This window comes from Ursus maritimus, unplaced genomic scaffold (assembly GCF_017311325.1).
Source record: "Ursus maritimus isolate PB19 unplaced genomic scaffold, ASM1731132v1 scaffold_1, whole genome shotgun sequence".
NCBI lineage: Eukaryota > Metazoa > Chordata > Mammalia > Carnivora > Ursidae > Ursus > Ursus maritimus.
Window position 1 is genome coordinate 18,255,260 of NW_024423343.1, and position 11,147 is coordinate 18,266,406.

The window sequence follows — 11,147 nt, forward strand, 5'->3', positions numbered from 1 at the left end:
CCAAGCCGACTCCGCGTTGGTATTTTGCCTTTCCCGCGTGCACCCTCCCCCTCCCGCCCCTTCAGGGAGGTTGACCAATGGGGGCCCTACGTAGGAGCTGGGGCCGCCCTGGTGGGCGGGGCTGCTGCGCGAGGGAGCTGCTCCCGTCAGACACCCAGCATTCCTTCGGGCTCCGACTTGGCAGAAGGGTCCCGGGCTTCGAGCGAGGGGCGTACGGACGGCGAAGACGGCGTGCGTGCCCTGCGTGAGTGCGTGGCGGCGGCGCGTGCGCGAAGAGTGGGAAGTGTGGCCGGGCCCACCTGTGTCCCTGCCCGGGACCCCCGCGGCTTGGCGCCCCTCGGCTCCATGACCGGAAACACCCCAGCATCCGCGCCCCGCCCCGAGCCGCCGGTCCCGTTTGCCCTTCCTGCAGATCCCGCAGGCCCCGCAGCTTCGGCCGGCGGCCACGCATCGCCATGGTGATTGTGGGCAACTACTGCGAGGCCGAGGGGCCCTTGGGGCCGGCATGGGTGAAGGGTGGCCTGAGTCCCTGCTTCTTCTTCACGCTTATGCCCTCGATACTGATGGCCCTGGGGGCTCTGGCCGTGGTGCTAGCCCTTCCCTGCAAGCGCCGGGAGCGGCCAGCTGGCGCCCGGGAGGTGTCCTGGAGCGCCGGCCCTCTTGTCGCTCCCTATGTGCTGCAGCTGCTCCTGGCCATACTTCAGGTGGCGCTGCCCCTAGCTACCCTGGTTGGCCGGGTGGGCACTGCCGGGGGCGCCCCGCTGCCGGGCTACCTACTGCCGGCTTCCATATTGGGTACTCTGGCCGGCGCCTGTGGCCTGGGGCTGCTCGTGGTGGAACATAACCAGGCCTGGCAGAAGCTAGCAATGGGCATCTGGATCGAGTTCAGGCACAGCTCGGGTCTCCTGCTCCTGTGGACTGTGGCATTTACAGCTGAGAACTTGGCCCTTGTGTCTTGGAACAACCCACTGTGGTGGTGGGCGCGGGCAGACTTGGGCCAGCAGGTAAGGGACCTCGTGGGGAGAGGAGAATCATGAGTGGCAGGGGCTGGGAAGAAAGATGGTATGTCTGGTCACAGTGCTTCCACACTTTGGGATGCCTCTAAGAAAGGGAAGAAGGGGGAGGCCTGCTTGGCCTGGTTGCTGATAGCCAGCTGGTGGGTGTGTCTGTGCTGAGTCACTCTAGATTTTTTTAAAGCCTGCTTGATGCTGGGCCCCTGACCTGTGTGTGTGCCCTAGCCCAACCCCCAGCCCTGTTATAAGTGGTAACAAAGGCATTTTGGTCTTCTTTGATGCTCTCTGGACACGTTTTATTCTAGGTTCAGTTTAGCCTGTGGGTGCTGCGGTATGTGGTCTCTGGAGGGCTTTTTATCCTGGGACTCTGGGCCCCCGGACTTCGTCCCCAGTCCTATGCCTTGAAGGTTAATGAAGAGGAACAAGACGTAGAGAGGATCGAGGTATACCTGAATTTCTGAACCTTAGGGTCTGTCTGAATTTCCTTGCCTGGCCTTATTTTTTCCCACCATGATATTTCTTTCCCAAATCTCAGTTTGTGCCCTGTGAGCTTTTCTGACCTCACTGGGAATCACTTGTGGGTCTGAGATAACTGGGACTGTAATCCCATCCATTTTCCCCAGAGGGGTTCAGCTAGGGCACTTCTTTTTGATTTCTGAGCTCCCCTCCCCTATGTGTTTCACCATCCCAGGTTCAGTCAACAGAGGCACCACCAAGATCTACATGGCGAGACTTTGGCAGGAAGCTCCGCCTCCTGAGTGGCTACCTGTGGCCGCGAGGGAGTCCAGTTCTGCAGCTGGTTGTGCTCCTCTGCCTGGGGCTCATGGGGTTGGAACGGGGACTGAATGTGTTGGTCCCCATCTTCTATAGGGACATAGGTGAGGGGAAGAAGTGCCAGCTCAGCTCTCTGGTCCTTCATTGGCCATGTGAGCTGGAGGATCAGAAAGGGGCTGTGGCTGGTGCCTGGAACAGTTGGTCCTGAAGAGAGTCCTAGGGGCCAGAAGTGGGCTTTGACTTTTTTTCTCCGTAGTGAACTTGCTGACTGAGAAGGCACCTTGGAGCTCCCTGGCCTGGACCGTTACCACCTATGTCATCCTCAAGTTCCTCCAGGGGGGTGGCACTGGCAGTACAGGTATGAGGGACCCTGCTGTCACCCTGGTTGGCATTGGCCTCACCCCCTCTTCCTTCCCGAAGCATCCCTCCCCTGGCCCCTTGGTGCTCTTGGACCTGTCATATGGTGCTCTTGGACCTGTCATATGGGGTACTGGGCTGATGTCATTTGGCCCCCCAGCTCTACCGAGGCCTCCCCCACCTCCCCCTAGGCTTTGTGAGCAACCTGAGAACGTTCCTATGGATCCGGGTACAGCAGTTCACGTCGCGGCAGGTGGAGCTGCGCCTCTTCTCCCACCTGCACGAGCTCTCTCTGCGCTGGCACCTGGGGCGCCGTACAGGGGAGGTGCTACGGATTGTGGACCGGGGCACATCCAGTGTCACAGGGCTGCTCAGGTGCCAGGCTAGTGGAAATGGAGTGTGGGATAGTGGGGCTGGAGAAGCAGGAATGAAGGGGCTGGCAGGAGAAAGCACGCAGCTTCAGCTGCCTCTCCGTCCTCTTTTTTATTTTTATTTTTGTTTTATTTTTATTTTTTTATTTTAAGATAAACATAGCCGTGTTGTCATAGTAACACAAATAAAATGGAACAAGTACCTTATAAATTCTACTCACTTCTCCAGAGGTTCCCACCCCATCTAGGATGTTGAGTTCTGCCCTAGACATTTTGACATATGTCTGTGCAGACTCACGGCACTCCTGGGGTATTGGGGAGGGTTTTCCTAAGACACATGGGATCATAGCATAGGTGTCATTCTCAGAATTGCCTTAGGAGAAAAATGGTACGGAGATACATTCTTGCCCTGCACGAAGGTCCTCCTTGCTCCGTATAACCGACCCGGCGCATTCTGTACCGGGGGCATGCTTGACTTTATCTAGCCATCCACCTGTTGAGGGGCGTGTCGCTTGCTTCTAGTCTGTTGCTACTGAGAAACACACCAGCAACTGAAACTCCTGGGGGCAGAGTTGCTGGCTCCAAGCCCCTACACCTTCCTTCGCGGCCTGACTTGCCTTCCTAGCTACCTGGTGTTCAACATCCTCCCCACGCTGGCTGACATCACCATCGGCATCATCTACTTCAGCATGTTCTTCAACGCCTGGTTTGGCCTCATCGTGTTTCTCTGCATGAGTCTTTACCTCAGTGAGTGCTGCCAGGTGGACGTGTCTCCCCCAAGTGTTCTGGGGACTTCCCTGGGCATGAGCCCTGCCTCTGACTCAGGTGGCCCAGCTAGGGGAGGCTGTAGATTAGTGCACTTGAATAAGCTCCTGCTGCTCCCCACCGTGATGGGTTGGCCTCCTCCTCTGCCAGGGGAGCTAGAGCTCAGCCCGGCTAGAGGGCCAGGGAAGGGCATCCTGGTCACATTAGGGGCCTGCTGTGGGTTCAAGTCAAGGAGAAACGTCATTTGTGTAACCAGATGCTGCTGGCCTTCGTTTGGTCACCAGGAGCATTTTCACACACGAGGCTTTGTGCAGGCTGCGGGCATGTCTCGGGCACAGCCCCTGCCCTCGGGGAGCTCACCTCTCTCCCTTGGGGAGCTGGGTCCCTGGTCTACAGCTCCAGATTTGTGTGTATGTGGCAGGCAGCACACATCCCCCCGTGTTCTCTGCTGTCGGGAGCGATGTCTTGATCTCTTCTTCTCCTTCCTCCCCCTCCTGTCACTCTACAGTTGTGACCATTGTGGTCACTGAGTGGAGAACAAAGTTTCGACGTGCAATGAACACACAGGAGAATGCTACCCGGGCCCGAGCTGTGGACTCTTTGCTAAACTTTGAGACGGTAATGAAGGCCTTGGTGGCAGTAGTGTGAGGCACGGAGATGTGAAGCAGCGGGGCTGGGACTAGCGGGGCTGTCAGGAAGCTGCAGGGGCGGGGAGGGCAGGGGGGTGGGCGGGTGCTGTTTCAAAGGAAGACAGAGGGACATCTGGCTGGCTCAGTCGGAAGAGCATGCAACTCAATTTCGGTGTTGTGAGTTCAAGCCCCACGTTGGGTGTAGAGATTACTTAAAAATAAAAGTTTAAAGAAATGAAAGAAAATACAAAATGAGGAAGGAGGCATTGGGAATCTGGAAGAAATGATCCAGGTGTTCGAGCTGCAGCCGTGTCTCACAACAGTAGCTTGGCTTTGTCAGGTGAAATATTACAACGCCGAAGGTTACGAAGTGGACCGCTACCGAGAGGCCATCCTCAAGTATCAGGTGAGCGTGCTCGTTTGACGTCTGCTGAGAGCGGCGGCCTAGCTTGCGGCATTGCCAGGGCCCAGGGGAGTACAATTTGGGCTGAAAAAGTGAAGTTGAAGACGCCTGGCTCAGGTTTGGATTTGGTGAGAGTGTGTATGTGACATTCCCTCCCCCCCCCCCCCAATCATTGCCCCAGGATTTGGAGTGGAAGTCAACCGCTTCACTGGTTTTACTAAATCAGACCCAGAACCTGGTGATTGGACTCGGGCTCCTTGCTGGCTCCCTGCTTTGCGCATACTTCGTCAGTGAGCAGAAGCTACAGGTGAGGGAATCGCACTGGGGACAGGGAAGAGGGGCCCGGGGTCCGTGTCTGGGCCCCCAGGTGCCTGCGTGGGAAGTGGGCGAGGTGACAGCAGATGGGCGGGCCTCCTGTGACTCTGTCCTCCTCCTCCTCGGATCGCCGCAGGTCGGGGACTTTGTGCTGTTTGGCACCTACATCATCCAGCTGTACATGCCCCTCAACTGGTTTGGCACCTACTACAGGTAACCTGATCTCCGACCCTCACCTGTCCGGGGCACGCGGTTATTTCCCCAGCTCCTCAGAGGAGCCCCAGCCAGCACTGTTCTTGCAGGATGATCCAGACAAACTTCATCGACATGGAGAACATGTTCGACCTGCTGAAAGAGAAGCCGGAAGTGAGTGAGGCGTGGCGAGTGGGGGGCTGTGGGAAGCGGGAGTCTGCATGGTGTTCCCGGTGTCTGGGGAATACCAGACCTATGGTGGCAGCACGCACGGGATGGCACTCTCCTAGGTGAAGGACCTCCCCGGAGCAGGGCCCCTGTGCTTCCAGAGGGGCCAGATTGAGTTTGAGAATGTGCACTTCAGCTATACCAGTGGGTGAGCCTCCCCTTTTGGCACCTCTCAGCCCCCTGTCCCATCATCCATTTACACATGGCCACCCCCCCATCCCTGCTTCTCAGCCCACCACTGCCTGGAAGGGGAGGGGCAGGGCCCAGGTGTAGCTCTGCTGGTGGATGGAGTCACTGGGAGTGCAGCAGGCCTGCTGACCATGCCCACCCTTCCTTGCAGGCGAGAAACTCTGCAGGATGTGTCCTTCACCGTCATGCCGGGACAGACGCTGGCCCTGGTGAGACTTGGCCCAGACTCCTTGAGTTTCCCTACTCCGGTGCTCATGGAAGTTTGTGGCCCAGGCTGTGGAGTCAGAATCCCGTCACGACAGGCCACAGGATTGAATGTAGCGGCCTCCGTGGACACTGGTGGCTTCTTGGAGAGCAAAGCCTTAAAAAGCCAGTTGGCCTGAAAATGTTTTCCCTCCGTTTCCAATGCACCAGGTAGGCCCATCGGGAGCAGGGAAGAGCACAGTGTTGCGCCTGTTGTTCCGTTTCTATGACATCAGCTCCGGCTGCATCCGCATAGACGGGCAGGACATCTCACAGGTAAGGTTGCTAGGGAGGAGATGGTGATTTAGGGGCGGATTTAGGTGATTTAGGAGAGGGGTGATTTAGTGTGTGAAAGAATGGCTATGAAGTGCCGGCCACTCTCCAGGGAGAGAAGGAGAGGTCACCCCTGCAAAAAGCTGCAGCTGGAGATCTCAGCCTACCTAGCACCATGTGACCTACCCAAGTAAAGTAGTCATGGGCATAAAAAGCATCTTTTTTCTTTATAGATGGAGAAACAGACTCAGGGACGTTGAGTGCTTTGCCCACACAGCTAGGATTTGGGATGGTGGTGACAGGATTCCTATACCTCATCTCATGTGCTTCCCCTCCCCCCACCCCAGCCCATCCTACCTCCCAGGCTGGGGGAGCGGGCGTTGGGGCAGTCTCACAGCCTGGGGCATATGGTCTTTTGACTCCAGGTGACCCAGATCTCCCTCCGGTCTCACATCGGAGTCGTGCCCCAGGACACCGTCCTCTTCAATGACACCATCGCCAACAACATCCGCTACGGCTGCATCACAGCTGGGGACGAGGAGGTGATGGCTGCTGCTCAGGCTGCAGGCATCCACGAGGCCATTTTGACTTTCCCCGAAGGTGAGCTTCCATGCAGAGAGAGTCTGTCCCCTGCCCGATTCAGTCCTGCCATTCCTTCCTGCCCATCTGGCCACAGAAACCAAACGTATGACATGTGACTTGAAGAAGGTGGGCAATATTCACAGGATATGAGACGCAGGTGGGCGAGAGGGGCCTCAAGTTGAGTGGCGGGGAGAAGCAGCGTGTGGCCATCGCTCGCACCATTCTCAAGGCTCCAGACATCATTCTGCTAGATGAGGTGAGGGCCCTGGGCAGCCTGCTCCCCTCCTTCCTCCCTTGCCTATGCCCAGGCCATTGCTGCTGGGCAGTGTCCCATCGCGGATGGACAGCATGAATCTGTGCTCCATAAAAACACCTTCCAGTTCTCAAGGTGAAGAGAAGGTTCTTTTTGATTCTCAAAGTCTCAGTGAGCAGCTGGTATCCTCCTCCTTCCACGGGGCTTTTGGGTGGCAGGGGCAGGTTTACCCGGATCCTTTCTGTAGGCAACGTCAGCGCTGGATACGTCTAACGAGAGGGCCATCCAGGCCTCTCTGGCCAAAGTCTGTGCCAACCGCACCACCATCGTGGTCGCGCACAGGTACGGGACCGGGGTGGCGGGCGGCGGGCACCCACTTGCAGTGTGTGGTGCATAACTCAGCTCTGATTTCTCAGGCTCTCAACTGTGGTCGACGCTGACCAGATCCTCGTCTTTAAGGATGGCTGCATTGTGGAGAGAGGACGGTAAGGAACAGCGCAGGATAAACAGGGCAAGGCCTCGGAACCGGGGGCCTGAGGAAAAGGTGAAATCCGAGGCGTGTCTGAGAGGGAGCTCCCTTGCCGATCCCTCTCCTCTCTGTGGGCTGGTGGTGAGGACTCCCGGGGTTAAACGGGTAGTTGAGACTCTCGCACTTTCCTCCTCCTCCTTGCCCCAGGCACGAGGCTCTGTTGTCCCGAGGCGGCATGTATGCGGACATGTGGCAGCTGCAGCAGCGGGGACAGGAAGAAGTCTCTGAGGACGCCAAACCTCCAGACTGAGACCAGTGACCAAAGCTGTGGCCACGTCCCTCCTGAAGGATAACTCAGAAGGGAATAAGACATATCCCTTTTCCTGGCACATTTCATCCCGCTGTTGGGTTATGGTGCTAGCTATAGCTGGGGAAAAGAACCTTTCAGAAAAGCACTTTTTGGGGAAATAAAAGTGTGGACTATGCTAGGATCCTTGTGACTTTGGTGTGGGGTATTGCGGGGGGGGGGCCTCTACCCTTAGGTCAGGGGAGCATTCTTGACAGGACTCCTCTGGTTTCGGTTGGACAGGAGAAAGAAACACACCACTTGGAGGTCTTAGTGACTGCCAAGATCCTTTATTCCTTCTAGGCCCCTCCTTGCCTCCTAGACATGGGGGCAGCCTCAGTGTAAAGGGGATGACATGATGCAGGGGGCTGTACGGGGCCTGGCCCGCACTCGCCGAGGGCCCACCCACCGGACGGTTCTAGCTGCTCTCTCCCAGGCAGCTGGAGAGGCCAGCAGGGCCCTCTGTAGGCTCGGCTCCACAAGCTGCTGCTCCTGACGCTCCCTGGAGGTGGCCTCCTCGTCTTCACTCCTGGCTGCTCCCAGCCTCCTCTCCCTGTGTACCCTAGAGGTGTGGGGGCCACAGTCCTCCTCAGCTGAGCCTCCCTCCCCAAGCCCAGGGCCCTAGCACAGGCTGCAGTTGGACGGCTTCAAGCTGCGGCTCTGGGCCTGGAGCAAGGAAAGGGGAAGGAAGGGAAGACAGGGTGCGACGTCAAGGAAATGAGGGCCAGTCCTCACTTCGGAGTCCAGTGTGAGCTGGAGTCACACCAAAAACGAAAGGCTCACCACCATTCCAAAACGCTCTACCACTTGAAGAAAGCCCTCCCCACCTCCCCTCCCAGTGCAGGACCTGAGCTCTCCCCAGTCCTCATACCTGCTGCCGTCGGTACTCGGCCTCGCTGGCTGACAGTGCTTGTGCTAAAGCTAGGTCTTCTTCCTCCTGAGAACTGGGAGGGAGGGACAGCACAAGTTGGGTGACAATAATGTCTAAAACGTGAGCATCTGACCTGTTAGGCATCCCTGTGCTGAGCACTTCTGAGTATTCTCTCAGTCCTCACACAACCCTACAACATAGGTAGGAGTACTGTTCCATTTTAGAGAAAGTTAACCCTTATGGATTCAAGAACTTGTCAAAGGTCGTATGGTTAATAAGCTGAATTTTGAGCCCAGGTTCTTAATTATTATCCTACATGGGGTTGGAGGAGTCCCACTGCCCTCCCTCCAAACTGAGCCTGTGCCCACGTCCCACCCTTTCACCAGAAGACGCACCTTGGGGCCTGGGGTTTGTTCTCTGCCAGGGACAGTTCCAGGGCTCTTTGCAGAGCCTCATCCTCACTCTGCGAAAAAGGAGAAAGAAGACCAGTTGCCTTGGACCTTATTCTCCGGGGGGGGGGGGGGGGTTGTTGATTTGGTCCGCCCAAGCTCCACCCAACTCACCAAGCCATTCTGCAGGGCAATCACTGGAGGGGCTGTCGGGAATGGAGACTGGGCTGTTGCTCTACGGCAGACATTCAAGAGGCTGAAGTCAGAGAGCGAAGGGAAAAAAGGGAGAGAAGAAACAGGCAGGCCTGCCTACCTGCTGGGAGAGGTAGATGAAGGCAATGTCCGACTTGGGCTGGGGACGGTGCTTGTAGAAGCCAGACCTTGTGCTCTGGAGATGGCGGCAAGTCTGTAGGGAAGAGACACTCTTGGCATGCCTCCAAGAACAGCTTGCATGCTTCTCCCAGGCCTTACCCAGGAAGTCAGGAGGGGAGTTCCTCCAAACAAGTCTGGAAAAATACACACTTGAATAGGAAGCTAAAAGACTCCTCCAGCCAAATGCAACAGGTTTGAAGCTCCCCAACTTGTAACGATAGAGGCTGAGTCAGTTCCAAAAGGATGGGGTGATCCCAAAGGCAAGTACTGGACCTGGTTGCAATTACCCTGCCCGGCTGGTTGGGTGACTCTCCCCAGAGCAATCATGGTCCAGTGGGTGACGGTGCTTGATGCAGAAGTTTCGGCCACAGCGCTCGCAGGTCAGTTTCATCATTTCCCGCTGCCGGCAGCCAGAACGTTCACACTTATTGGTGAAGATCTGAGGTGCAGAGGGAAGGTTTGTCTCTGCTGAGACTCTGACCCCGTTCTCCAATCCCATCATAACAGCTGTTCGGGTTTGCAAGCATCCATGGTACCAGCCAGGTCATGACTAACCCCTCCAACGCTTACCTTACGTTTTTGCTGTGCTGGATCTGACCGACAGTCTCGGTCGATGTGTTCCCCCACAGCGCGGTCAGGGGGCTCCCCTCTGGCCACAGGCACAGGCACATTACAGAGTGGGCATACAGGGACCTGGATATCCTAGAGTTAAGGAGTAGGGGTCAGTCTGTCACCCGCTCCCAGTCCAAACAAATCTCTGGTCCTGAAACAGCCTCCCTGAAAAAACCTGGATATGCCCCCTATAAACGCACAAGGAAACAATGTTTCCAGCACTGAGCCTCAGAAAAACAATAAAGGAGAGGAAATGGGAGGCAGAGGGCTTCCGGAGATGCTGCAAGCATCCTCCACCAGCCCCCTCCCACCCTCAGAACGCCCCCTCACCTTTTGGTAAGCAGATCCACAGTGATGCTGGGCGTAGGCCACATGGTCTGCGCAGAAGATGCCGGAGCAGGCGTCGCACTTGAGCGGCAGAAAATCTGCAGGGAGCGGGTCGGATTGCAGGTCCAGCGGGACCTCGACGTCGCTCCCACTCACTCGAGCCTTCCACTCAGGGGAAGGAAAAACGCCGCCCGGTTTGCAACAAACTGCACCCAGTCCTAGGCCACTATCTCTTAGCCACGCCCCCTTAGCCACCGCCCCCAACTTCGATCCCCGCCCTCCTCTGGCACTGCCAGCCCCGGAGCCCACCCTTCGCCCCACCTGCAGCTCCCAGCCCCGCTCGGCCCGGCCCCGCCCCCACGCGCTCCGCCCCTCACCCAAGCGCTGACAGCTCGGCTCCGAACAGTGAGCCCCGAGGTCCGGAAACTCCATCGCCGGGCCGGGCGGGGCCTGCTGGCAGAAGAATTGGTGCTGAGCGCGTCTAGGGCTCTCGCTCCGGGTCCGGACCACGACCCCGCACTCCAGGGGGCTCCTGCCCCGCCCCTCCCTCTCCCCCGCCCTGCCGGGGTTACCGGAGCCTCAGCCCTTCCCGGACAGCGACTCCCACTCCTCCCCCGGCGCGCGCGGGCGTGCTGACGTCATCGCGCAGGGCGGGCTCGTCCCGCGCAGTCTCTGGGCGGCGGGAGGAGCCTCCCCTGCAGAGCCGAGTCCCGCCCTCCCCTGCTGGGTGAGGCGAGGGTGTGGTTGCGAGTGGCTGCGGGGTGGTGGGCGCCGGCTAAGCTTTCAGAGTGGCCGAGGCGCCGGCGAGGGCGAGGATAGATGAGATCTCGAGGAAGGAGGCCTGGGGTGGCTTGGGGTCCTTCACAGTTGGATCCCTCGCCCACTCCTCTCTCTCGCTCTCGCCCTTTCGTTCACTGCCACGGCTGCTCTCACTGTCCACGAGCTGACGACTCCCATATTTCCTCCAAGTGCAGATTTCTCCCCGAATCTGCTGATCCTTCCTCCGGGTTTACCTCTGATGCCCTTTCTGTAAGACTTCCCAGACCCTCCCCAGTCTGGGTTAGGAGCGCCTACTGTATGATCTCCCCGATTCTGTACTAGCGCCCCTATCACCTTACTGTAATAAGCTGTTCACACACGCGCACATAAATGTACTGGGACATTAGGGACTACC

At 57.8% G+C, this 11,147-nt stretch overlaps 2 protein-coding genes and 1 long non-coding RNA gene across 5 annotated transcripts; 1 reads left to right on the forward strand and 2 right to left on the reverse strand.

Moving 5' to 3' along the window:
* The first annotated feature begins 299 nt into the window (after positions 1–299).
* ABCB6 (ATP binding cassette subfamily B member 6 (Langereis blood group)) lies at positions 300–7,541 on the forward strand. 2 transcript variants are annotated; one of them, XM_040640389.1, is made up of 20 exons: positions 300–458; positions 890–1,004; positions 1,319–1,456; positions 1,705–1,891; positions 2,044–2,145; positions 2,336–2,519; positions 3,141–3,262; positions 3,789–3,898; positions 4,250–4,315; positions 4,494–4,619; positions 4,764–4,840; positions 4,930–4,993; positions 5,110–5,195; positions 5,388–5,445; positions 5,651–5,755; positions 6,178–6,352; positions 6,478–6,590; positions 6,835–6,929; positions 7,004–7,072; positions 7,264–7,541. In XM_040640389.1, the coding sequence occupies exons 1-20, from the start codon at positions 346–348 to the stop codon at positions 7,364–7,366; spliced, it is 2,208 nt and encodes a 735-aa protein (XP_040496323.1). In that variant the 5' UTR covers positions 300–345; the 3' UTR covers positions 7,367–7,541. The 2 variants fall into 2 exon arrangements, with proteins under 2 accessions (XP_040496323.1, XP_040496329.1); XM_040640395.1 differs by having other exon boundaries at positions 441–1,004.
* Positions 4,375–5,644, reverse strand: LOC121104972. Its single transcript, XR_005837347.1, has 3 exons — positions 5,376–5,644; positions 4,864–4,975; positions 4,375–4,396 (listed from the first exon to the last, which is right to left on the reverse strand). It is a non-coding gene; the product is annotated as an uncharacterized LOC121104972 (long non-coding RNA).
* Positions 7,542–7,676: 135 nt separating the features above from the next.
* Positions 7,677–10,633, reverse strand: ZFAND2B (zinc finger AN1-type containing 2B). Of its 2 annotated transcripts, none has more exons than XM_040640407.1 (10): positions 10,546–10,633; positions 10,351–10,423; positions 9,977–10,071; positions 9,605–9,736; positions 9,322–9,473; positions 8,976–9,068; positions 8,837–8,897; positions 8,669–8,736; positions 8,274–8,346; positions 7,677–7,964 (listed from the first exon to the last, which is right to left on the reverse strand). In XM_040640407.1, exons 2-10 carry the CDS (start codon positions 10,403–10,405, stop codon positions 7,926–7,928), a joined length of 768 nt encoding a protein of 255 aa, XP_040496341.1. In that variant the 5' UTR covers positions 10,406–10,423; positions 10,546–10,633; the 3' UTR covers positions 7,677–7,925. The 2 variants fall into 2 exon arrangements, with proteins under 2 accessions (XP_040496341.1, XP_040496335.1); XM_040640401.1 differs by having other exon boundaries at positions 7,677–8,068.
* Between the last annotated feature and the right edge of the window lie 514 nt (positions 10,634–11,147).

Coding starts and splice junctions, on each gene's coding strand:
- ABCB6 (XM_040640395.1), top strand. CDS start 456: ATGGTGATTGTGGGCAACTACTGCGAGGCCGAGGGGCCCTTGGGGCCG. Junction 4,620..4,763: donor TCAGTGAGCAGAAGCTACAG/GTGAGGGAATCG, acceptor GGATCGCCGCAG/GTCGGGGACTTTGTGCTGTT. Junction 6,591..6,834: donor ACATCATTCTGCTAGATGAG/GTGAGGGCCCTG, acceptor TCCTTTCTGTAG/GCAACGTCAGCGCTGGATAC.
- ZFAND2B (XM_040640401.1), bottom strand. CDS start 10,405: ATGGAGTTTCCGGACCTCGGGGCTCACTGTTCGGAGCCGAGCTGTCAG. Junction 10,072..10,350: donor GCCGAGCTGTCAGCGCTTGG/GTGAGGGGCGGA, acceptor CGCTCCCTGCAG/ATTTTCTGCCGCTCAAGTGC. Junction 9,474..9,604: donor CAGCACAGCAAAAACGTAAG/GTAAGCGTTGGA, acceptor TCTGCACCTCAG/ATCTTCACCAATAAGTGTGA.